The following is a 22,509-nucleotide window of genomic DNA, read 5'->3' on the forward strand; positions in this document are numbered from 1 at the left end:
TAGCCAATCCTAAATACGCCTTATCCTGCTTCACCAATTCCCCCTCCATAGAAACCACAATAAAGGCTCTTACCTGCCTTTTCCTTCACTCATTCTGCCTCCTGACCAATCCTGGTGCTTCCTTCTGTGCCCCTCCTACCCCCACCCCCAGTGGCATGGCCTGCTCTCCTTCCTCTTGGATCTATAACAATCTGTCTCTTCGATGGCAGTTGTCTCCTGATCTGTTAGCCTCTCCATACTTGAAAAATAATAAAACCTACAATTTCAAACAGTTGGGTAATGTATCATTTCATCATCCAGCAGGCCAGGCTGAGCTTGTTCACGTGACAGCAGGTTCCAAGAGCAGCAAGTGAACAAGCCTCAATGCACAAGTGCTTTTCAAGTCTCCGCTTATATCATGGTTGCTCTTGTCCCATTGGCCAAAGCAAGTCACGTGGCCACATCCAGATCATATGGGTGGACTGGATATAGGCGGGGTGTGGCTACAGGGAATCACTGCCGATTGGGGCCAGAACTGAAATCAGTTCCACCAAACTGGCATTTCAGGAGGTTTCATATCAAATTCTCATTGTCTTTGATTTGAGTAATCCTTAGAGTATGGCCACTGAAATAAGCGAATAACATTTGCCCTTTCATATCTCTGAGCAAAAATGTTACCATCTGTCATGATGCTAAAAGCTATTATTCAAAGGACTAATCTTATAAACTAACTAAATTCTTAGGGAAGTGTCTGTTTATGACTAGAGGACTTGGACAGCATAAAGCTTTTTTCAGTTGTGATTATTATATAACCATTTTGGTCAAACCACAGAGGGGATGGTAACCTAATAATAATATTCACGGAAAACTTTAAATAATATTATGCCTCTAGAACGCTCATTATCGAGAACATGGTCAGAAGCCTCTTGACTGAGATTTACAAAATCTTTTTCCCACAATAGGCTGGTTCTTTTCAGTTGTCCTTTCAAACTCAAACTCTTCAGCTTTCTTCATCAACTTTCAAAATAAAATTCTCAACTTCCTTATTTCAGAATTCCTTCTTCCTTTCACATTATTTACCTACTACTGCCATTCCATATCAACCTACTTATCTTGCAAAGCACTGTGGGGGAGCCAAGTAACCTTGGAAGAAAAAAGAGAAAATAAATTGAAACAAAATACCTGATTTTATTTACGAGCTAATACCTCATAGTATTAGCTTACTTAAATGAAGCAGGGGAAAAAATGCTTTTAATCCACTTGTCCCAAATTCCAGAAACAGTCATAAACATGAAACAAGTCCCTCCTCACAAAGGGCCTACTTTATTTTCCTTGAACCCTAGATTATTCTTTTATCTTAATAGTGATATATTTTCCAGGTCAAGGGGTATGGGAATGTGATAGGCCTTAGTTTGAATCTCAGCTTAACCACTTACTAGCTAGGGAAACTTTAGCATCTTAAGTTGTCTCAGCGTTAATTTTGACTTCTAAAAAATGTATATAATAGGCCATAAACTCTAGCCTTTAGAAAGAGTTCAAAGCTGCCTTTCCTGACTCTCCACCCAGTAGTCTATTCCAAAAAGTGTCTCATTTGTGAGGGGAAGACAAAATGGAGTGTTGTCAAGGACATAGTGTTGCTACACTAGAAAGAGACAGAGATTTTGTGGGAAGATAAAGTGATTATAATGGTACTGGATGGGTGCAAATTGTTTCTCTTTTAGATTGTCTCTTGGACCTCTCTTCCTATCACTCTTCTTTCTTTCATCTCAGGATACCATTCCGATAGATGTGGCAGAGGGACATTGTCTGTTAGGAAAAGCCAAGCAGGAATTAGGGTGAGGTCTGGGGATATGGGAAAGCCAGGAGCAACCTGCTTCTATCAGCTCTAACAGAGAGAACAGTATAGGGGCCTGGGACCAAACTTGAACAAAGAAAGTCAGTTTCTCTGTAGCATCCTCTGGGCAAATACCTGTTGTGGTTGCGGATTTGTGTAAATATATGAATTCAATATTCTGGCCGTATCTATCAGAAAATCATGATTATTATTCATAATTTCATAGGATTGTTATGAGGATCAGATGAGATGATGTAAGTATGACCCCTAATTCAATGCCTAGTAAATAGCACATTCCGATTAACTGTTACTTGTTAATTTATAAAATCTTTGGTGTTCTTTAAAGTGTGAGTCAGCCACTCAGTTTTGGATTTGTCATTGTTATTTATGATACTGGCTACATAGAATTTGATTTTTTTACAAGATTGGGTTATGGGCTTATTGGGTGATTTAACTGTTGATTGTGACAAATATTCACCCAAATGAATTAAAATGACCAGTCACAAAAGTAAACGGACTTCCTTTGCTAAGTTCTTTGGCCAGGTTTTCACACAGTATATCTTTAGAAGACAAATTGTGGCATATTTTAAATCTCAGAGAACATTTATCTTAGAAAAAGTGTTTCATCTTAGAAAACATGAAAATAAAAATCATTATTTCTCTTTGGTTTCTTCTCTGCATTGCATTTTCAAAAACCTGAAGAAACTCAAAAATAACTAATGGTATTTTAGAGAAAAAAGAAAAAGATAGCTTTGTGTTAATAGCTCAACATCAGTTTCTTGTAAAAGAGTCTCACTTTTTAGAGATATTGGATTGCATTGTTTGCCTATGTTAAGCCTGCACAAATTCTTTTTGTCTAAAGTATATAATCTGAGTGGAATTATTCTTCATATCATATTTACAGTAACACTATTAGGATTATTAACCCTAACTTACTTCCAATTATACTTCTTTTCAAGATTTTGTTTTTGAATTTATTTGCTGGGGAAGGACAGAAGGATGTCATTATGCATGATCTTGAGTTACCTGCCTGATGTCCTACTGAACAGTGACTCAATTCAGTGGGTGTCTCACTTTAAGGACACCAATTTTGTCATCCAATATAAAACATACACCCTGTGGGCAAGGGAGAAGGGTATGCAATTACTAATTGAATACCTAGTTCACACCTTTGAAATGCACTCTAAGGTGTGTCAGAAAGATCCAGTTTCTCTCTATAGCTCTCTTCTCTTCTCTTCTCTTCTCTTCTCCTCTCCTCTCCTCTCCTCTCCTCTCCTCTCCTCTCCTCTCCTCTCCTCTCCTCTCCTCTCCTCTCCTCTCCTCTCCTCTCCTCTCCTCTCCTCTCCTCTCCTCTCCTCTCCTCTCCTCTCCTCTCCTCTCCTCTCCTCTCCTCTTCTCTCTCTCTCTCTCTCTCTCTCTCTCTCTCTCTCTCTCTCTCTCTCTCATACACACATGTATGCCCACACACACTTATTTGACTATACAGCTCGTACATTTATGGGGATAGCATTGTGTAGCAATAAATCAAATGTCTGGGTATTGTGCAAGTTTGACAGGACACAGCTAAGGTCTCAGGGTTTTCAGAGTTATTTAGAAACAAGCATCCTGACATCCTTCCTCTCTCTTGTAGATGACCTCTCTCAACAGGAGGACAATGATCCCCCAAAAGAATATGATCCTGGGCAATTTGCAGGCCTTCTGCATGGATCCTCCCCAGCCTGTGAGTCCCCTGAAAATCCATTCCATCTCTATGGAAAAAGGGACGAATGTGAAGAAGGACACAATGAAGTCAGTCTGGCAAATAATCCTTTGCCGTTCAAACAGTCTCCAATAGAAAAGAACTCAGAACCTTTGGTAAAGAAAATTAAACCCAAAGTGGTCAGTAGGACAATTTTTCACAAAAAAAGCAACCCACTTGAAAACCATACCACTGTTGGCACAAGAACAACTAGGAGTGGATCCCGGAATGGGGACCAGTGGATTGTGAACACAGGAGGATTTGTGGAGAGAGCCTGTACGCTGGGGAGGATAAGGTCATTGCCAAAAGCCCTGATTGATATGCACTTATCAAAAAATGTGTCTAAATCGGATTCTGATCTCATTACCTACCCTTCTAATGAGAAAACATCGAGAGTTAACTGGAGTGAATCTTCAACTGCTGAACACAGTTCTAAAGGGAATTCTGAAAGAACGCCATCCTTCACTTCTGAATGGGAAGAAGTAAGCCTGTTCTTTATTTAAGGCTTTGGAGTTGAGGGAGGTTTGGGGGAAGGATTTTCAGCTTAAGTCTTTCAGAGGCAAAAGAAAAAATTAACAAACGCATACAGCTCTAAGTGGAAGGAAAAGGTTCTAGGGGTAATACGTGATGCTGTGGATTTCACAGCAAGTGTAAAAACAAATAATTCCACACTTATCGGGAAATCTAGCGTTTCCATGGAAATTGATATCAAGCAGAAGTAATAACTAGCTATGAGGTACAAGAGAATGTTCACATTATGCCCTCACAAGCGCTGCAGCTGACAAATTGAGAAAAATCTTTGTATTTTTGCTGCCCTGTATCATTTTGCTACTTGCTAAATTCTTTGTTAGTTCATCTCCCTTCTTGAAAGTATCTATATTTCCAGAAGATCTTAGAATCTTACAATAAATACAAATTAATATTTCCATTTTACAAGTATCAGAAAGACACTAAAGAAAACAATGTGTTGGAAGCCGGTATCACCAATTTAAGCTCTAGCTAAAGACAAAGTCTTTAATTTCATAGAGTTACTCAGAGTGTAAGTAAGTACCCTTGTAAGGTTATAAAATATTATTCTTTGCCCTAAGGAGGACTGCATCATGAAATAAAGACATTTCTTGCTTTTTCTTGAATTTCTTCAAAGAATGGGCCATACTCTCCTTTAGCATTTCATTCAAACATGTCACATTTTGTCGCTCAAAAGACTATGCCAGTTGGATTGAGTTTTCAAACACAATAGGTCCCTATAGTACTCTGAAAACTAGAAATGGAAATTGTTCTGATATTGACATTCTGAATTGAGATGTTTGGGAAAAATCACTCAGTCCCTCTGTATCTGATCAAAATGAGACATTTAACTAAAAATGCTCATTGTCCCTTCGAAAACCTGCTGTCTTACGAGGATTCCTAGAGTGATAAGGAGGGGGATTAAACCATGAATGGCTAAAGCTTAGACAGTCATTTCTTCTTATAAATCCCATACTACTGGATTGATAGTTTGTTCGAGTCTATTTCTTATATTTATTAACTCTGTGAATAACATCTGAAATCCTTTTGGGAATGAGGCAGAATTATTTAACTTATCTCTTAGAATTAAGTTCTTTCCATGCCTTCATTTTTGTGATTACATGCCACAAATCAACTTGTGGCTGGTCAAACCATTTAGTACTATCTTGGTTCCAATGGCCTTGCCCACAAACTGAAACCCACCCCTACACCCATCAGATGAAATACATGCCTTAGTGGACAGATATCGTACATGAATTTTTTCACAGCATCTTTCTCCTACAAAGTTTAAAGAATACACAATTCCTAACTCACCCATGTAGGTATGAACAAAGTTCATTTTAGGAAATACAAAGAAAAGTTTAAGAAAGGGAAACATAATTTATATTTTTAAAAGCAATTCAAAAGATGTCTGCTTCCTTTAACCCTTTCTCTGTCAGTCTCTTCATTATGGTATTGCTCAAGAATATATGCTTCTGGCATTTAAACGTTATTTTAAAATGCAGAGCTAAAAGTGAATGTCATAATTCATTTATATGCTTTTTGTTTCTCACAGATTGACAAAATAATGAGTTCCATAGATGTTGGAATTAACAGTGGACTTGAAGAAATGAATGGTGAGACCGCAAGTAAGGAAAACTTTCCTCTATATTGTAATGAATAAATGTGCTCAAAACTAGCTAGACAATGATAGGAGCCTTTAGATAATTTCATGTTTTATTATAATAACAACAGCTATGAATGATTTCCTTCCACTCATACCAAACAACCATGACCTTAGACAATATCAATTATAAGTATGAGGTCAGACAATTAAGTTCGCGAACTCATCCTAGAAAAAGTGCTACATACTTCATTGCTGAATATCAGTACAGTCACCTTCGAAGTACTCCCTTTGGGAAACTATGCACTGACACAAGTGCCTAGTCTACCCTTCAAAACAATTTTGAAACTCTTTCTGGAATGGCCATCAGAGCCGTTGTCGTATTACCCTTGATGTCCTGAAGTCATCCAAATGTCTTCCTTTCCATATTTTCTTCATCTTTGGGTAAAGAAAGAAATCATTGGGGGCAGATAGGGCTAGTAGGGAGGGTATTTCAATACAGTTATGTTTACTGGCTGAAAACTCCCTCACAGACAGTGCCATGTGAGCTGGTGCATTGTCGTGATGCAAAAGCCATGAATTGTTGGCGAAAAGTTCAGGTCGTTTTAAGTTTTTCACGCAGCCTTTTCAGCACTTTCAAATTGTAAACTTGGTTCACTGTTTGTCCATTTGGTACAAATTCATAATGAATAATCCCTCTGATATCAAAAAAAGCTAACAATATCGTTGCAACAATTTTGCGAATGTAATTGTCAGACCTCATATATTGATTTAGCACATTGAGAGATTTCTTTCCCCCCCATGGGCTATATTTTACTATGCCAGTTAACATTAATGGAATCTCAACTTTACATAAAGATAATTCTGAGGCACTTCAAAGTGTTGTGGAATATCATGATGTAATGCACGACTATTTCTCCTTGAGTGAAATATCGCATTTATCCTGGCCAAAATGATTGACAACTTCCAAGTTGTAAGTGCCAGTATGGCAAGACCTATGTTACTCATCTTCACGTATTCCAGAATACCTAGCAGAGTGTCTCCTAGGTACTCGGTTTTGTAATCACTGTCTAATATATTACCCTTACAGCGTATTGTTTTCTTCCCTACAATAAAGGCTCAGAGTAAACGGCCATTTGAAACTTTCTTTGAAGACTTTGCTCAGTACTGATAGATGATGTCAAGTACCAGATGCCTAAACCTGAAAATAACAGTAATATTCATACTAAATAAACTGTTGTTCTGGAAAGGGTCAAAAGACCTGACTCCATCCTACCCTGCCACTAAGTAGTGGTATAACTGTAGATTAAATAAGTTTATAGCATATGGAGTTAACACAGGTGATTTCTAAGCTCCCAGAACAGCTCATGTTTCTCTCGTGTTTAAGTTAGCAATAATAGTTGATGTTTCTGTAGAGATAATAAGATTAAGATCTGTGTGAAAGAAGCCCAAATATATGACAGGGTATCCAGTGATGGGACTTTGTGGACCTTTGACTGGTCACCAGGGCCTTTTTAAACAGCACTCCACGTGACTCTTCAGCACAGGTAAGTTGGAGAATAGCTCTCTCGTGGTGAGCTGGGCCTGAGTGGATGAGAAGTGACACTGAAATCTGGGGTTGCTGTTATGGAATATTCAGGTCTAAAATGAGACCCTTTTCGAGCACCTCACTCATTTCTCATGTGCTGGGACAAGTAAGAACTTAATATCGTAATGTGGCTAGGCAATGTGTTAATTAAGTGATAATGTTTTTAAAAGTTAAACTATGTTTTTATGAAATGCATATTTGTTTTAGATTTTTAAAATTGAAACATGAAAAAGTACTAAAATTGTGTGCCCACGTGTAGCGACACGAGTAGGATACTAGCTCTGTGATAGCATGTGTTGCCAGCTCTCTTTCCCAGAAACGCTGATAGTCTTTCCTAGGATCTGAAGAACTAGTCTAGGAATGTATGTTACCACATAATTCTTTCAGATATACTTACAGAATAATTTTAAGATAGCTGGAGGAATGCAGATTTTTGATTGAAGGTAAAGCTGAGAATTTATTTTCTTATCAGAAGTAAATTCCCTGATACTGAGAATGTCCAAGCAGAGATCTAGTGCTTCTCTGTTGGAAGACGTAGGTGACATTGAACTTTAACATTCTAAAATTCTTCAAACAGATAGTACCATAAAATTGTAAAAATGTTATAAACATGATTATAAGGAAAATAACGGTAAATGTTAAAAATGCCACTCAGGCAAAGCTGCCTTTGAAGGTCATTTTAGTGGTAAACAAATCCACAGATTGTTGTTCCTTAGTTCTCGTCTTTCCACCTCTCATGTTGCCATCCTACCTGCTGCCTTTATTTACTATTTCTCTATAGTGATAATAAAAATGAAATTATAGACTCAGTCCTCAAAGCAAAGTATCATTAGTATTAACAAAGACTGCTACTGTATGCATCTTAATTTTCACCTCTTAATTAGACACTAATTAGGTACTAAGCGATTGACCATAACGTGGTATTCCAGTTGGTGGCCATTTAGCCATTGGTGAATTACAACTTTACTGGGCTGCAAGCTTTTTCCTCTTGAGGCTGAATAGAACTAGAGAGATGATAATCCCACAGAGATGACATTCTACAAATAATGTATCTGGTACGGAGTATAGTCGGGAAATCACATGGTGAAATTAAACGTCAGACCGACATGAATTCAGATCTCAGCTCTACTGTTTACTAACTGCATGATCTTAGGCAACTCACTCAGTTTCCCCATGGACAGAAATGGGGATGTTAATATAGGATTCTGGTAGAGACTTGTGGAATGGCATGTATGTAGAGTCTGACACATGTGGGTATGCATTATCTTTCAGCTCTCTCCTTGCCCTCCCCTGAGGGAGATGTTGTGTTTGACACTGTGGCCACTTCAAAATAAACACACATCAGCCCTTTCTTTAAGGACTTTATGATGTCAGCTAGCCCCTTAGTCTTCATTGCTGTATCCCCTGGCATTGTGGTGTGTCAATTGTAATACAGATGGTAGCAAGCCCAACTTTCAAGAGGTACCAGAAAAGAGTAGTTACTAAAAAACAGCATAAAACTCCAGAGCACCCTGGCAAACAAAAGAGAAAAATCTAGAAGGTATTCATTTAAATGGTCTAAACTGTTTTTCTGAAGTCTGAGTATCCTCTTTTTGCTTGACAGTGGGGAAGAGATGTACAATGAAATTCCTGGGAGGTAAATTTAGAATTAGCGAGAAGAAATACTACTTTACACAGTTATGTGTTGTCAGTACCTGGAATTTTGCTTCGGAAGCCACTAAGCCAAGTACGATGCCCAGCTTTAACAGAGCTGCATAGTTTTATGAATGTTTATGATGTTTGTTGCGAAAAACCTCAGAGGATGATTAGGAGAATAAAATCATCAGCAATGGAAATGTATGAAAGATCAAGGATTAGCATTGCATTTCCCATGCCCTTGCCCATTTTGTTTCAATGTTTTTGTTTGCTCTTGCCCAAACCTGCATCTTTGTAATTTCAGGTATTTTGTAAACAAAATATTTATTGGCAGAAAGGGATTTGAAACACTCTCATCTTCACACCTATCAATATAAACCAGCTCAAAGTTTGAACAGTCTCCATGAAACATGTAACTAATTACACTCATAAAAACCACTTTCCTCTTTTTTTTTTTTTTTTAATTTCCTCAGCAATTACATTGTAGTTGGAAACTTACCCAGCAACCTCAACTATACAGGACTAAGATAGAAATAAAAGTAAATAAAATTTACTGGATTTATTTTAGGTCAGTCCCTTAGATTCTCACTCAGAATAATAGTAACACATAATTTTCACAAACATAACTCCTGGTTTCCCACGTGAAATCAGATGTAAATGCCAAACAAATTAGCATTGGCAGTAGGATTCAATGATATTGAATTCCTCATGTTATGTAGAATATCCTTTTTTAGTGATGCTGGATTTGTAATGTGATAGTACAATCTATATCATCATGTACTTCCATGTGTAGGATTTTTTTCAAAGAATAGGTTTTGAAGTTATATGGACTTGGCTTGAGATCTTAGCTTTGCTTTGTGATCTCTTTAATGTCAACTTCCTCGCCTGTAAATTCAGATTTTTGACAATCACCTCATAAAACTGCTGCAAAATTTAAAATACACTTGTACGACTATAGCCTAGAATGTACCAGGTGATCCATAAGTATAAATGTTCTTGCTTCTTCTCCAAGTACTAGTATGCATGACTGTTTTTCCAATTATGGCGTACACCACACAGGAAAACCCTTGGGAATTCTTGCTTATCTTTTTTGATCAGTGAGTATTGTGGTTAAGCGATAACTATCATATTCTAAGTTGTTTTCATGTAGAGTCTTTCTTGAAGTGTTTTTTTAAAATGTTTTTTTATTAGTTTCAGGTGTACAAAACAATGTAATAGTTAGACATTTATACGCCTCACAAAGTGATAAGCCCCCTTCCCGAATCTACTACCCCTCTGACATCGTATGGCCATTACATTTCCACTGTCTCTATTCCTTATGCTGGACTCCACATCCTGTGACTATATATATAATGATAGTTAAAATTCATTATTATTCAGCTTCAGGTGTACACTGCAGTGGTCAGGCATCTACATCATCCTTGAAGTGGTCTCCCTAATAAGACAAGTGTCCATCGGATACCCTACAAAATCTTTACAACATTATTGATTATATTCCCCAAACTGTCTTTCATACCCCCTTGACAATCTTATGGTTACTGATTGTGCTTTCTAATCCCCTCACCTTCTCCCTCATTCCCACCCCCCTCCCATTTAGCAACCCTCAGTTTTTCCTCTGTATCTCAGACTGTTTCTGTTTAGTTTGCTCATTTATTTTTTTCTTTAGATTCCACATATAAGTGAGATCATATGGTATTTGTCTTTCTCCGTCTGACTTATTTCATTCCGCATAATGTTCTCTAGGTCCATCCATATCATTTATTTTTTAACCATTGTCCTTGTATATATAAGACCTGGTCTTATTTTCAGGGAAACCCGGTATCACAAGGAAGCACTTCCAAGTTAGGAAATTTACCCTGTTCATTGGAACTGCTTCAGGTTGTCACACTTTCTAAGAATCAGTTTGATGATCTTCTTGATGAGACTGAGGATCACTTAAGTAAAGTGGAGAAAATAATTGGCTCCACAGGTCCTGCGTGTCATTCCACAACAGCAAATAGTGCAGAGTAATCGAGTGCCCAGATTTTCCAATACCGGGGTGGCAGATAATCTTATAAACACCTTCCTATTTCTGCACTGTCTTTAATAATCTTCTGTTACACTAAACAGACTTCAGCTGTATGGACTGGATTAGATTGATGTCAAGTACATGAATTTAAAAAATTAGTATTTCATTAAAAGGTATGTTTTAAGGCTGGGATTGTTTTTCTTATACTTAAGGTTCAATTGTATTCAAAGAGAAATATCTAGAGTCTCATCTTTTAAAAACCTACTTTTGCCAATATATGAATTCCAGCTAGATTTCAATTATAAATGAAAGCTATTAAAATGAATTTGTGAAGGATTTTATCAAAAGCTACACTGTCTATATTGCATAAAGCATAATTCATAAGCCATTTTCTGGAAAATACATACCGTGTTTCCCCAAAAATAAGACCTAGCCAGACCATCAGCTCTAATGCATGTTTTAGAGCAAAAATTAACAGAAGACCCGGTCTTATTTTAATATAAGATATATTAAAATAAGATCGGGTCTTTAATTATAATATAATATAATATAATATAATATAATATAATATAATATAATATAATAAAATATAATATAAATACCAGGTATAATATAATATGATATGAGATGATACGATATGATATAATATAATACTCGGTCTTATACTAATTTTTGCTCCAAAAGACACATTAGAGCTGATGGTCCGGCTAGGTCTTTTTTTCCGGGAAACACAGTAGCTCTGAAAACAGTAGCGAATGTTAATCCCACACCCCACTTTCTAAGCTTTTGCTCCTCTTCCTCCAAGAGGCTGAGGGCCAGTGTAGTTCAGTCCCTCATAGCTGTAGAGACCCTCCATGAAGCGTTTCTAGGAATTTGGGAATTCACTAAAGCACAGTAAGTGTTGTCACCTTGTGATTGAAGCCCCACCTTCTCCTTGGTCTGTAGGAGCAGAGAGAGCTCCCATGGTCCTTTTCTCAAAGAGGGGCTCTTTTGGGTTTCTGCATGGCTAGGGCAGGTAGCCCCACAGCTCCCCAGGCTGCTCCCAGGCCTCCGACATTTGCTCCTAGATCTCTAGCTCTGCGTTATGAGGTACTTTGCCATTGATTCAGCTGATAGCTGTCCTGCTGAGATTGCTGATGGGAATATCATTCCTCAAACTCTTTTTAAAAAGAGTTTTAAAGAGAGAGCACTTAAAAAAAAATGTATTTACAATTTCCCACAGTCACTATGTTAGAGAAATGGCAAAGAAGAAAGAAGCTGAAATGCATTCCATTCTTACTGTGTGTCAGATGCTGTGAGGTTTATTCCTGTGAACATTTTTGCATTCAATTCTCAAAATAACTCTGTGAGGTGTTATTATACCCACTTTACAGATAAAGAAAGGCTCAAAAAAAGTTAAGTAACTTATCGAAGTCAGCTGCTTCAAATACAGCTTTTCTTCTTCCTGAAGCCTATGCTCCCTTCAATAAAATATGCTGCCTGCACAGAACAACAGAAGCCAGCTCTTTGCTTCGCTCTTTAATTCAAATCAGACTCATGTGCACTGAGTATGTTTAGGTATAGAAACAACCACTTTCTCTTAGCAAAGCCTGACTCTTGTTATGGAAGGCTCTAGCTCAGTCCCCAGAGCACAGGCCACATGGTCATACATCTAAATGAATCACAGCTCTGAATCTCTTCTACCTCCCAAAAGTGAATGCATAAATGCTGATCATGACCTGAGTTTCACTTATTGTCAAAGGAAGAATTTCTCTTGCCTCCAGTAATATTCTTTTTTTCCTGAACTGTTAAATTGCACATAAAAGCCTTTCTGTGAAATGCTTTGCAACAGGCATAATTTAATTTTTATTTTTATTTCTTTTTACAGCACTGTTTTTAATAGAACCAACTGGGGAAGGTAGATAGTAGAACGTGTTAATACACAAGCACATTATGTTGTCTAAATCAAAAGGGGACTTGTTTTTATTATTACTTTATGTAACACTTCACTGAGTGACTGAGTTATTTTTTTAGATAGATTACATACAAGAAATCCCTTAATAATAGGATAACTATGTAGAATTGTGAGTTATAGTAATCATTAGACTAGCGTGAGTTATCTAATCTTTATCAAAAGATAGTGTTTATCAACCAAACAATGGTGTTCTTAGCACAAGAGACACTAAAATTTATTTAACACCATTCCTTCCAAATATGTAGTCATTAAAAACTAAAATAACCTACATAGTATATATATTTTGTTCATTAGATTCTCTGGTTTTGAAATTACTGGTAATATTTATTAGCAAAATATTTATAAGTGAAATTAAGTTTCTCTTAAGTGTGACAGTTGAGTATCATTCAGTGGCCTAATATTTGCCTATGATGTATCAATAGTTAGAACTGATACATTATTTTCAGTTCAGCAAAATATTTAACCTTCTAGATGTGGTCTAGAGAAGTGAGCAAGTACAGTCTTCCTCTTGTACCGGAATACTTTCCATAACATCTTTCATGTATGACCAACTAGCATCAACATCTGCTTCCATCTTTCCCATGATGATAAACTGACTACTTATAGAGACAATATATTCTGTCATAGGGAGCTCCAGTTGTTAAAAACTTTTTTTTTTTTGAGGCAAAATATCTTACCTACATAGACACAGGTTTGAACATCAACTCTAACAATTACCAGCAGTGGGACCTTGGGAAAATTATTTCATCAACCAAAACCTCACTACTTCATACAAAAAGCAGCTATAACAAGTAACAGCTATCTTCCCTTGATATTATTGGGAAGATCTAATGAGAAAGTAGCTACATTCCTGGTATATAGTAGACCATAATATATGACATCTCCCTTCCTTAACTTCTTTTTTCCCTCCTATTAATTTATCTCTTAAAATGATTTCCAAAGAAACAAAGGATAATAGCTCACTATTTCAAATATATATAAGTATCTTAAAGATATGCATGATATTCCTAATAGACCATTCTCCCTGAGCAGTCAACGTAAAGCTGAAAAAGTCTTCTTTGTAGACACTTCAAAAATACTAGTTGAATGACTTCTATATAAATGTCAGTGCATTTTGCAAAGTCCACCATTAATGACTTCATACCAGTGAGAGTGGAAGCTAAAAATAATTTGAAATATAGATAATAAAAAAATTCATAAGTTATGGATCATCATAATGATTGTTTTTAGGTATAAATTTGTTTTCCAGAAGTATAATCAATTAACTGATAAACATGGACGACTTACCCATGAGAAAAACTTTATAGCTTACACTGGTTACATCTATGATACACTGTACTGATAACAAAAGGCTTCTCATCTATTAGTATTTTTGATACTCAAATATAAACTTTCACTTACTAGTATTTTTGATACTCACGTATAAACTTATAGAAAGTTAAGAAATGAAATGTTTTAAACAATTAAAAACAATTGTACCCAGCAGTATCATTCATAGGACTGTATCTTCTTATGGAAGCAACAGGACAAGATCAATGTGTATGTAAAGATTCATACTTCAGCAGTTTATGATCATTTAAAAAAATAGAATTTAACCAAATGACCATTAATAGAAAATTTGTAAAATAGATTACTATAATTTCCTATGATGAAATGCTAAGTATCTCATGAAAAGTGATATTATATTTATTACCATGGAAATATAGCCATAATATATTACTTAGTGAAAAAATTAGCTGAAGTAAATTATAATCCCATTTTGAATACACATGCATAAAAAAGATCTGGAAGGACAGATGCAAAAAAATTAACTGTGGCTATCTCTGGATAAGATTATCATTGATTTTTATTTTCTGCTCTCCTAAAAAACTCTCCTGAAAGTTTTTACAGTGAGTATACAATACTTTTACTTTCATTGTCTACACCATTCAATGAAGAAAGTATATGCTACTTTAGTAAACAAACATATATATATTTATATAGAGACACATTTATACACATATATGTAAACACAAAACATATATATGTGAAACAAAACATTATCACCATTAATGCTGATAGTTAAAGGTTTGTTAATGAATACATAATTAAGTCTTTTTGTTAGATTTGAGTTAAAATAGATGTTACAGTGGTTTCAGAAAAGAGATTCATTTGACTTGTGTTTTTTTTATTTTTTTATGTTGCTGAAAACGCTTTTAAAATAACTATACAAATTTTAAAATATCCATAATTTTGATCACAAAGTTATTTTCTCTTTTGTCCATGTTCTGGTCTGCTCTCATATTCTAGTGACTTTCTAGTTTTTGTTTATGTATTTTTCCAATTTCTATGTATTAATAATAACTTTATAAATGTAATTTTGCAATCTTTATTTTCATATACCATTTTACAAAATTCTATTTTATTACACTTTTTTCCTTATTCCCTAGCTTTATCCTTCCTGTGAATGGCCAATGTTAGCCTTGGTTATATACTTCCACTCTTTTCTCCAATTTCATGCAATCCCAAATGGCTGGGAGATAGATGACTGATAGGTAGGTAGGTAGGTAGGTAGGTAGGTAGGTAGGTAGATAGGTAGGTAGGTAGGTAGGTAGGTAGGTAGGTAGGTAGACAGACAGACAGACAGACAGACAGATAGATAGATAGATATAGACAGATGGATAGATGTACTTTAAAAACATGAAATTGCTCTATATGCATTTCTCTTCAACTTGTTCTTCTCATTTAACAATAAATCGTAGCTTTACCTTGTTTTTGTAATCAGTAAATAACCTGTGAAACAAAATTGCACTCCTGAAGTTCAGCCTCAGCCGGTTGACGAGCTCTGATCTGATTGCTACTTCCGCCTCTGCACTAACTTGCTGCGTGATTTGGAAAACCTCATAATGAACCTGTTTCCTTACTTGAAAATGAAAAGGTGGGACTAGATCCTTTCCAACTCTTTAATTCTATGACTCATACTTTTATCTTTTGTTTAATGGGTTACGCTTTCCACTTTTCTTAAGGACAAATGACTGATAAATCTCAAGGATGTGTATTTCATCTAGGTTCTTCTAGGAATGTTGCCAGTTTGTCATTTTACAATGCCTTTTAGGTATATTAATATAATAAATGCATGATTTAATTGATATATGTCTGTAAGATAGATGTGTTCTTTGTTTTTATATGCAAAACTGACTTTCTCCTAAGCATCTTAGCTCTCTTAATAAATCAAATCTGATGCAGATTTGTCAGAGACTTCAATGACTAACTGAAATCATGTGCACTTTAGTGATGGCACTTTAGTGATGCGCATGGGAATAAATGCAGAATTTCTGATACAGTAGTCCCTCTTTTGTCCACCAGGGATATGTTCCAAGACCACCAGTGGATGTCTGAAACCTCGGATAGTACCGACCCCTATATATGAGTATACTGTTTTTCCTATACATACATACCTGTGACAAAGCTTAATTTACAAATTAGGCACAGTAAGAGATTAACAGCAATAGCTAATAATAAAATAGAACAATCATAACAATATACTGTAATAAAAGTTATGTGAACATGATCACTCATTTCAGGGGATGCCTTGCTGAAGTCTTCATGTAGGCTCAGTGCTTTCTGGCACAACACATGGTCGTCAGTCAGGACACATTTTCTGTTTGTCTTCTATGCACAAAGTTAATGTCTTTTCCGTGTTAACTAAGCACTTATCACACACTGTGGCTGTAACTTTTGCAGCTTGAGGTATAACAGCAAAACTAGCAAAAATGTATTACTCATTCTTTACAATTACACAGAAGATTTGTTCTTTTTCGATTTTAGCAACCTCAGCATATGATTGTTTTTCTTTCTTTATTAAATCAACAACTTTTACCTTTCACTTTATGGCTTCCCTTTGGCATATCCAAATTGCCAGCATCACTATTCTTGCGCGTTGGAGCCATTATGAAGTGAAATAAGGGTTACTTGCACAAAAGCACTGTGATACCATAATAGTAGATCTTATAACCGAGACAGTTCCTAAATGACTAATGGTTGGGGAGCATAATATAGTATGGAGACGCTGGATGAAGGGATGATTTACATCCTGTGTGAGACAAAGCAGGATGGAGAGAGATTTCATCATGCTACTCAGAACAGTGCACAATTTCTTTTGTTTTCTGCTCTTCTTTCACCCCCCGCTCCCCACTCCAGTTCAAGCCGTAGTTTCTCAGTCTAGTTGTGTAGGACACAGTTCTCTGGCCCATGCTGGTGTTACTAGCCCTGCGCTCCCCACAGCTGAGGCAGTCAGTTGCCGGTTGTCTGCCAGCCGCTCACAGCAGCTCACTGTAGCCTATGGCAGAACACAGCAGCCTGCAACTGCTCACGGCAGCCCAGCTCCAGGGAGAGCTGTTGTTCACAATCTTAGCTGCAGAGGGTGCAGCTTACTGGCCCATGTGAAAATCGAACTGGCGACCTTGGCGTTAGGAGCATGGTGCTCCAACCATCTGAGCCACCAGGCCAGCCCCAGTGTACAATTTCAACCTTATAAATTGTTTATTTCTGGAATTTTCCTTGTAATATTTTAGGACCACAGAACTGTGGAAAGTGAAACTGTGGATAAGGGTAGACTACTACTATACTATACTTTGCCTCCTTCTTGAATCCACTAAGCTTCTAATAAGAATTTTTATGGCAAAACAAAAAGGTAGTCAGCATATCAATACTGTATACTTTTCAGTAGGTTGCATGTACTGGTCAAGTGCTCACAATTGCCCGTTCCTTACCCACTAACCTGGCTTAACTGTAGTCAGGCATCTGTCTTCACCTGAGGTTCTTGAACTTGGCTGGCCCCCAAATCTGAGCAATTGCTAAAAGATAGAACATCTCCGCTTAGCAGTTCATTTTGAATCAGCTGACTACAGAGAGAAACATTTGTTGTTGTACCACCCTGCTCTTGCTCTCTGCTCAGCTCCACCTGCTTGCTCCATTTTCCCTCAAACCCTCCCTATAAAGGAAAAGCTTTTTACTGTTTGACTTTGAGATGCCTAAAAATCCTGAGGGAAGCATGTTTTCTCTATCGCAGTCTTTTTAAGTCTCTCCTTGCCGAAGTCTGTATTTGTTTTTATTTGACAGTACTAAGGCCTCTTTTGGTTCACCTTTTAACTTCTCGACCAGTTCTCCTTTCCTCTTTTAGTCTCAATCAGACTATAAAGGACAGTTCCCCCAGTGTTGTTCCTTAGAGATTACATACTGATTTTCTTTGTGTAGCCATTATTTTGAAAAATGTGTGCATGTGACATATGGATCATATTCCCACAGAAATCAGAATTGTATGTGATATAATTATATATGTGAGATATATACAAATTGATTTCTGTAATAAATTTGATACAATTCTGTATCAACCAACAATTTCCTTAAAAAATTTCACCATTATCTCTTTATATCACGCCAAATGTGCATAATCATAAAACATAAGTGAAATACTAAGGCTCATTATTTTTTGTTTTGTTTTGTTTTTGTTTTTTTTAATTTATTGGGGTGACAATTGTGAGTGAAATTACATAGATTTCAGGTGTACAATTCTGTATTACATCATCTATAAATCCCATTGTGTGTTCTTCACCCAGAGTCAGTTCTCCTTCCATCACCATATATTTGATCCCCCTTACCCTCAACTCCCTCCTCCCACCCCCCTTACCCTCTGGTAACCACTAAACTATTGTCTCTGTCTATCAGTTTTTGTTTCTCATTTGTTTGTCTTATTCTTTTGTTGTTTTTGGTTTACATACCACATATCAGTGAAATCAGTGAAATGGTTCTCTGCTTTTTCTGTCTGACTTATTTCGCTTAGCATTATTCTCTCAATATCCATCCATGTTGTCACAAATGTTCCTATATTATCTTTTCTTACCGCCGAATAGTATTCCATTGTGTATATATACCACAACTTCTTTATCCATTCATCTATCGAAGGACATTTTGGTTGTTTCCATGTCTTGGCCACCGTAAACAAAGCTGCAATGAACATTGGAGCACACGTGTCTTTATGGATAAATGTTTTCAATTTTTGGGGGGGTTAGATACCCAGGAGAGGGATTACTGGGTCATATGGTAATTCTATTCGTAATTTTTTGAGGAACCTCCACACTGCCTTCCATAATGGCTGCACCAGTCTGCATTCCCACCAACAGTGTATGAGGGTTCTTTTTTCTCCACAGCCTCTCCAACACTTGTTACTGTTTGTCTTGTTGATGATAGCCATTCTGACTGGGGTGAGATGATATCTCATTGTGGTTTTTATTTGCATTTCTCTGATGAATAGCGATGTTGAGCATTTTTTCATATGTCTATTTGCCATTTGTATGTCCTCTTTGGAGAAATGTCTCTTCAGGTTCTCTGCCCATTTTTCAATTGGGTTGTTTGTTTTTTGTTGTTGAGTTTCATGAATTCCTTGTATATTTTGGATGTTAGCCCCTTATCGGAGGCACTGTTTTCAAAAACATTCTCCCATTCAGTTGGTTGCCTCTTTATTTTGTCGATGGTGTCTTTTGCTATGCAGAAGCTTTTAAGTTTCATATAATCCCATTCATTTATTTTAGCTTTTACTTCCATTCCCTTGGAGTCAAATTCATAAAATGCTCTTTGAACCCAAGGTCCATAAGTTTAGTACCTATGTTTTCTTCGATGCAGTTTATTGTGTCAGGTCTTATGCTTAAGTCTTTGATCCATTTTGAATTAATTTTGGTACATGATGACAGATAGCAGTCCAGTTTCATTCTTTTGCACATGGCTAAATTCTCCCAGCACCATTTATTGAAGAGGCTGTCGTTCCTCCATTATGTTTTTAGCTTCTTTGTCAAAAATTATCTGTCCATATTTATGTGGTTTTATTTCTGGGTTCTCAATTCTATTCCATTGGTCTATGTGTCTGTTTTTCTGCCAATACCATGCTGTTTTGATTATTGTAGTCCTGTAGTACAAGCTAAAGTCAGGCAGTGTGATACCTCCAGCATTGTTCTTTTTTCTTAAGATTGCTTTGGCAATTCGGGATCTTTTGTGATTCCAAACAAATCTGATGATTGTTCTTTAAAAAATGCCATTGGGATTTTGATGGGGATTGCATTAAATCTGTATATGGCTTTGGGTAATATGGCCATTTTAACTATGTTGATTCTCCCAATCCATGAGCACAAAATGTCTTTCCATTTCTTTGTGTCTTCTTCAATTTCTTTCAAAAATGTCTTACAGTTTTCAGCATATAGGTCCTTCACATCCTTGGTTAAGTTTATTCTTAGGCATTTTATTCTTTTTGCTGCAATTGCAAAAGGAAGTGGTTTTATATATATATATATATATATATATTTTTTTCCTGAGATTTCATTGTTAGTATATAGAAATGCAATGAACTTTTGTACGTTGATTTTGTAGCCAGCAAATTTACTGTATTCGTTGATTGTTTCTAATAGCTTTTTGGTGGAGTCGTTAGGGTTTTCTATATATAGCATCATGTCATCTGCAAAGAGTGACAATTTAACTTCTTCATTCCCAATTTGGATGCCTTTTATTTCTTTCTCTTGCCTGATGGCTCTGGCAAGGACTTCCAACACTATGTTGAAAAGCAGAGGTGATAGGGGACAGCCCTGTGGTGTTCCTGAAAGGAAAGCAAAGGGCTTCAGTTTTCCACCATTAATTATGAGATTAACTGAGGGCTTGTCATATATGGCCTTTATTATGTTAAGGTGTTTTCCTTCTATACCTACTTTATTAAGTGTTTTTATCATAAATGGATGTTGTATCTTGTCAAATGCTTTTTTCTGCATCAATTGATATAATCATATGATTTTTGTCCTTCATTTTGTTTATGTGATGTATCACATTGATGGATTTGGGGTTGTTGAAGCATCCTTGTGCCCCAGGGATGAACCCCACTTGTTCGTGGTGAATAATCTTTTTAATGCATTGTTGTATTTGATTTCCTAGAATTTTGTTTAGGATTTTTGCATCTGTATTCATCAGAGATATTGGTCTGTAGTTTTCTTTTTTTGTGTTATCCTTATCAGGTTTTGGTATCAGGGTAATGTTGGCCTCATAAAATGAGTTAAGGAGTTCTGTTTCCTCTTCAATTTTTTTGGAAGAGTTTGAGCAGGATTGGTATTAGATCCTCTTTGAAGGTTTGGTAGAATTCACTAGTGAAGCCATCTGGTCCAGGACTTTTGCTTTTGGGAAGGTTTTGCATGACTGATTCAATTTCGTTACTGGTGAACGGTCTGTTTAGATTTTCCATTTCTTCATGGTTCAGCCTTGTAAGGCTATATGTTTCTAAGAACTTGTCCATTTCTTCTAGGTTATTGAATTTGGTGGCATATAGTCCTTCATAGTATTCTTGGATTATCTTTTGTATTTCTGTGGTGTCCTTGATAACTTCCCCTTTTTCATTTCTGTTTTGTTAATTAGTGTCTTTTCTCTTTTTATCTTACTTAGTCTAACCAAAGGTTTGTCAATTTTGTTAATCTTTTCAAAGAACCAGCTCTTTGTCACATTAATTTTTTCTATTGTCTTTTTGTTTTCCATTTCATTTAGTTCTGCTCTGATTTTTGTTATTTCCTTTCTTCTGCTGACCTTGGGTTTCACTTGTTCTTCTTTTTCTAGTTCTTTAAGGTGTAACATGAGGTTATTTATTTGGGATTTTTCTTGTTTCTTGAGATAGGCCTGTAATGATATAAATTTCCCTCTTAAAACTGCTTTCGCGGCATCCCAAAAATTTTGGTAGGATGTATTTTCATTGTCATTTGTTTCTATGTATCTTTTGAGCTCTCCTCTAATTTCTTCTTTGACCCAGTCGTTCTTTAAAAGTATGTTGTTCAATCTCCATGTATTTGTGTTTTTTCCTGCTTTCTTTTCGCAGTTGATGTCCAATTTCAAAGCCTTGTGATCAGAGAATATGTTTGGTATGATTTCAATCTTCTTAAATTTGCTGAGGCTGATTTTGTGTCCCAATATATGGTCTATCCTTGAGAATGTTCCATGTACACTAGAAAAGAATGTATAGTCTGATGTTTTAGGATGAAGTGCTCTATATATGTCAATTATGTCCATTTCATCTAATGTGTCATTTAGTGCTGCTATTCCGTTATTTATTTTCTGTTTGGATGATCTATCCATAGCTGTCAATGGTGTATTTAAGACCCTAGTATAATTGTGTTTTGGTCAATTTCTCCCTTTAGTTCTGTTAGTAATTGCTTGGTATATTTTGGTGCTCCCTAATTGGGGGCATAAATATTGATGACTGTTATGTCTTCTTGTTGTATAGTCCCCTTTACCATTATGAAATGTCCATCTTTGTCTCTTGTTATCTTTTTCACCCTGGTCTGTTTCATCGGAAATCATTATGGCTACACCTGATTTTTTTCTGGGTACCACTTGCTTGGAGTGTCAATTTCCGCCTTCTCACTTTGAGTCTATGCTTGTCCTTGTAGCTGAGATGTGTCTCTTGGAGACAGCATATGGTTGGGTTTAGTTTTTTGATCCAATCTGCTACTCTGTGCCTTTTTATTGGTGAGTTCAGTTCATTTACATTTAGGGTGATTATTGATATGTGAGGATTTCCTGTCATTCTATCTTTCGTTTTCTGGTAAGGCTCCATTGTTTTTTTGCCTTTTTATTGATGTCTATTATTTCTGTATGGTGGTATTC

At 36.3% G+C, this 22,509-nt stretch overlaps 1 protein-coding gene across 12 annotated transcripts in view; it reads left to right on the forward strand.

Annotated features, from left to right (window-relative positions):
- Positions 1–22,509, forward strand: part of ANKS1B (ankyrin repeat and sterile alpha motif domain containing 1B) — a 915,638-nt gene that overhangs the window by 467,070 nt on the left and 426,059 nt on the right. For all 12 annotated transcript variants that reach the window (XM_081058249.1, XM_081058238.1, XM_081058246.1 and 9 more), the window contains 2 exons: positions 3,444–4,033; positions 5,614–5,686. In XM_081058249.1, the coding sequence (XP_080914375.1) occupies positions 3,444–4,033; positions 5,614–5,686 (663 nt within the window). The remainder of the gene's footprint in view (positions 1–3,443; positions 4,034–5,613; positions 5,687–22,509) is intronic.

Source organism: Rhinolophus hipposideros, assembly GCF_964194185.1.
Source record: "Rhinolophus hipposideros genome assembly, chromosome: 9".
In the NCBI taxonomy this organism is placed as follows: Eukaryota; Metazoa; Chordata; class Mammalia; order Chiroptera; family Rhinolophidae; genus Rhinolophus; species Rhinolophus hipposideros.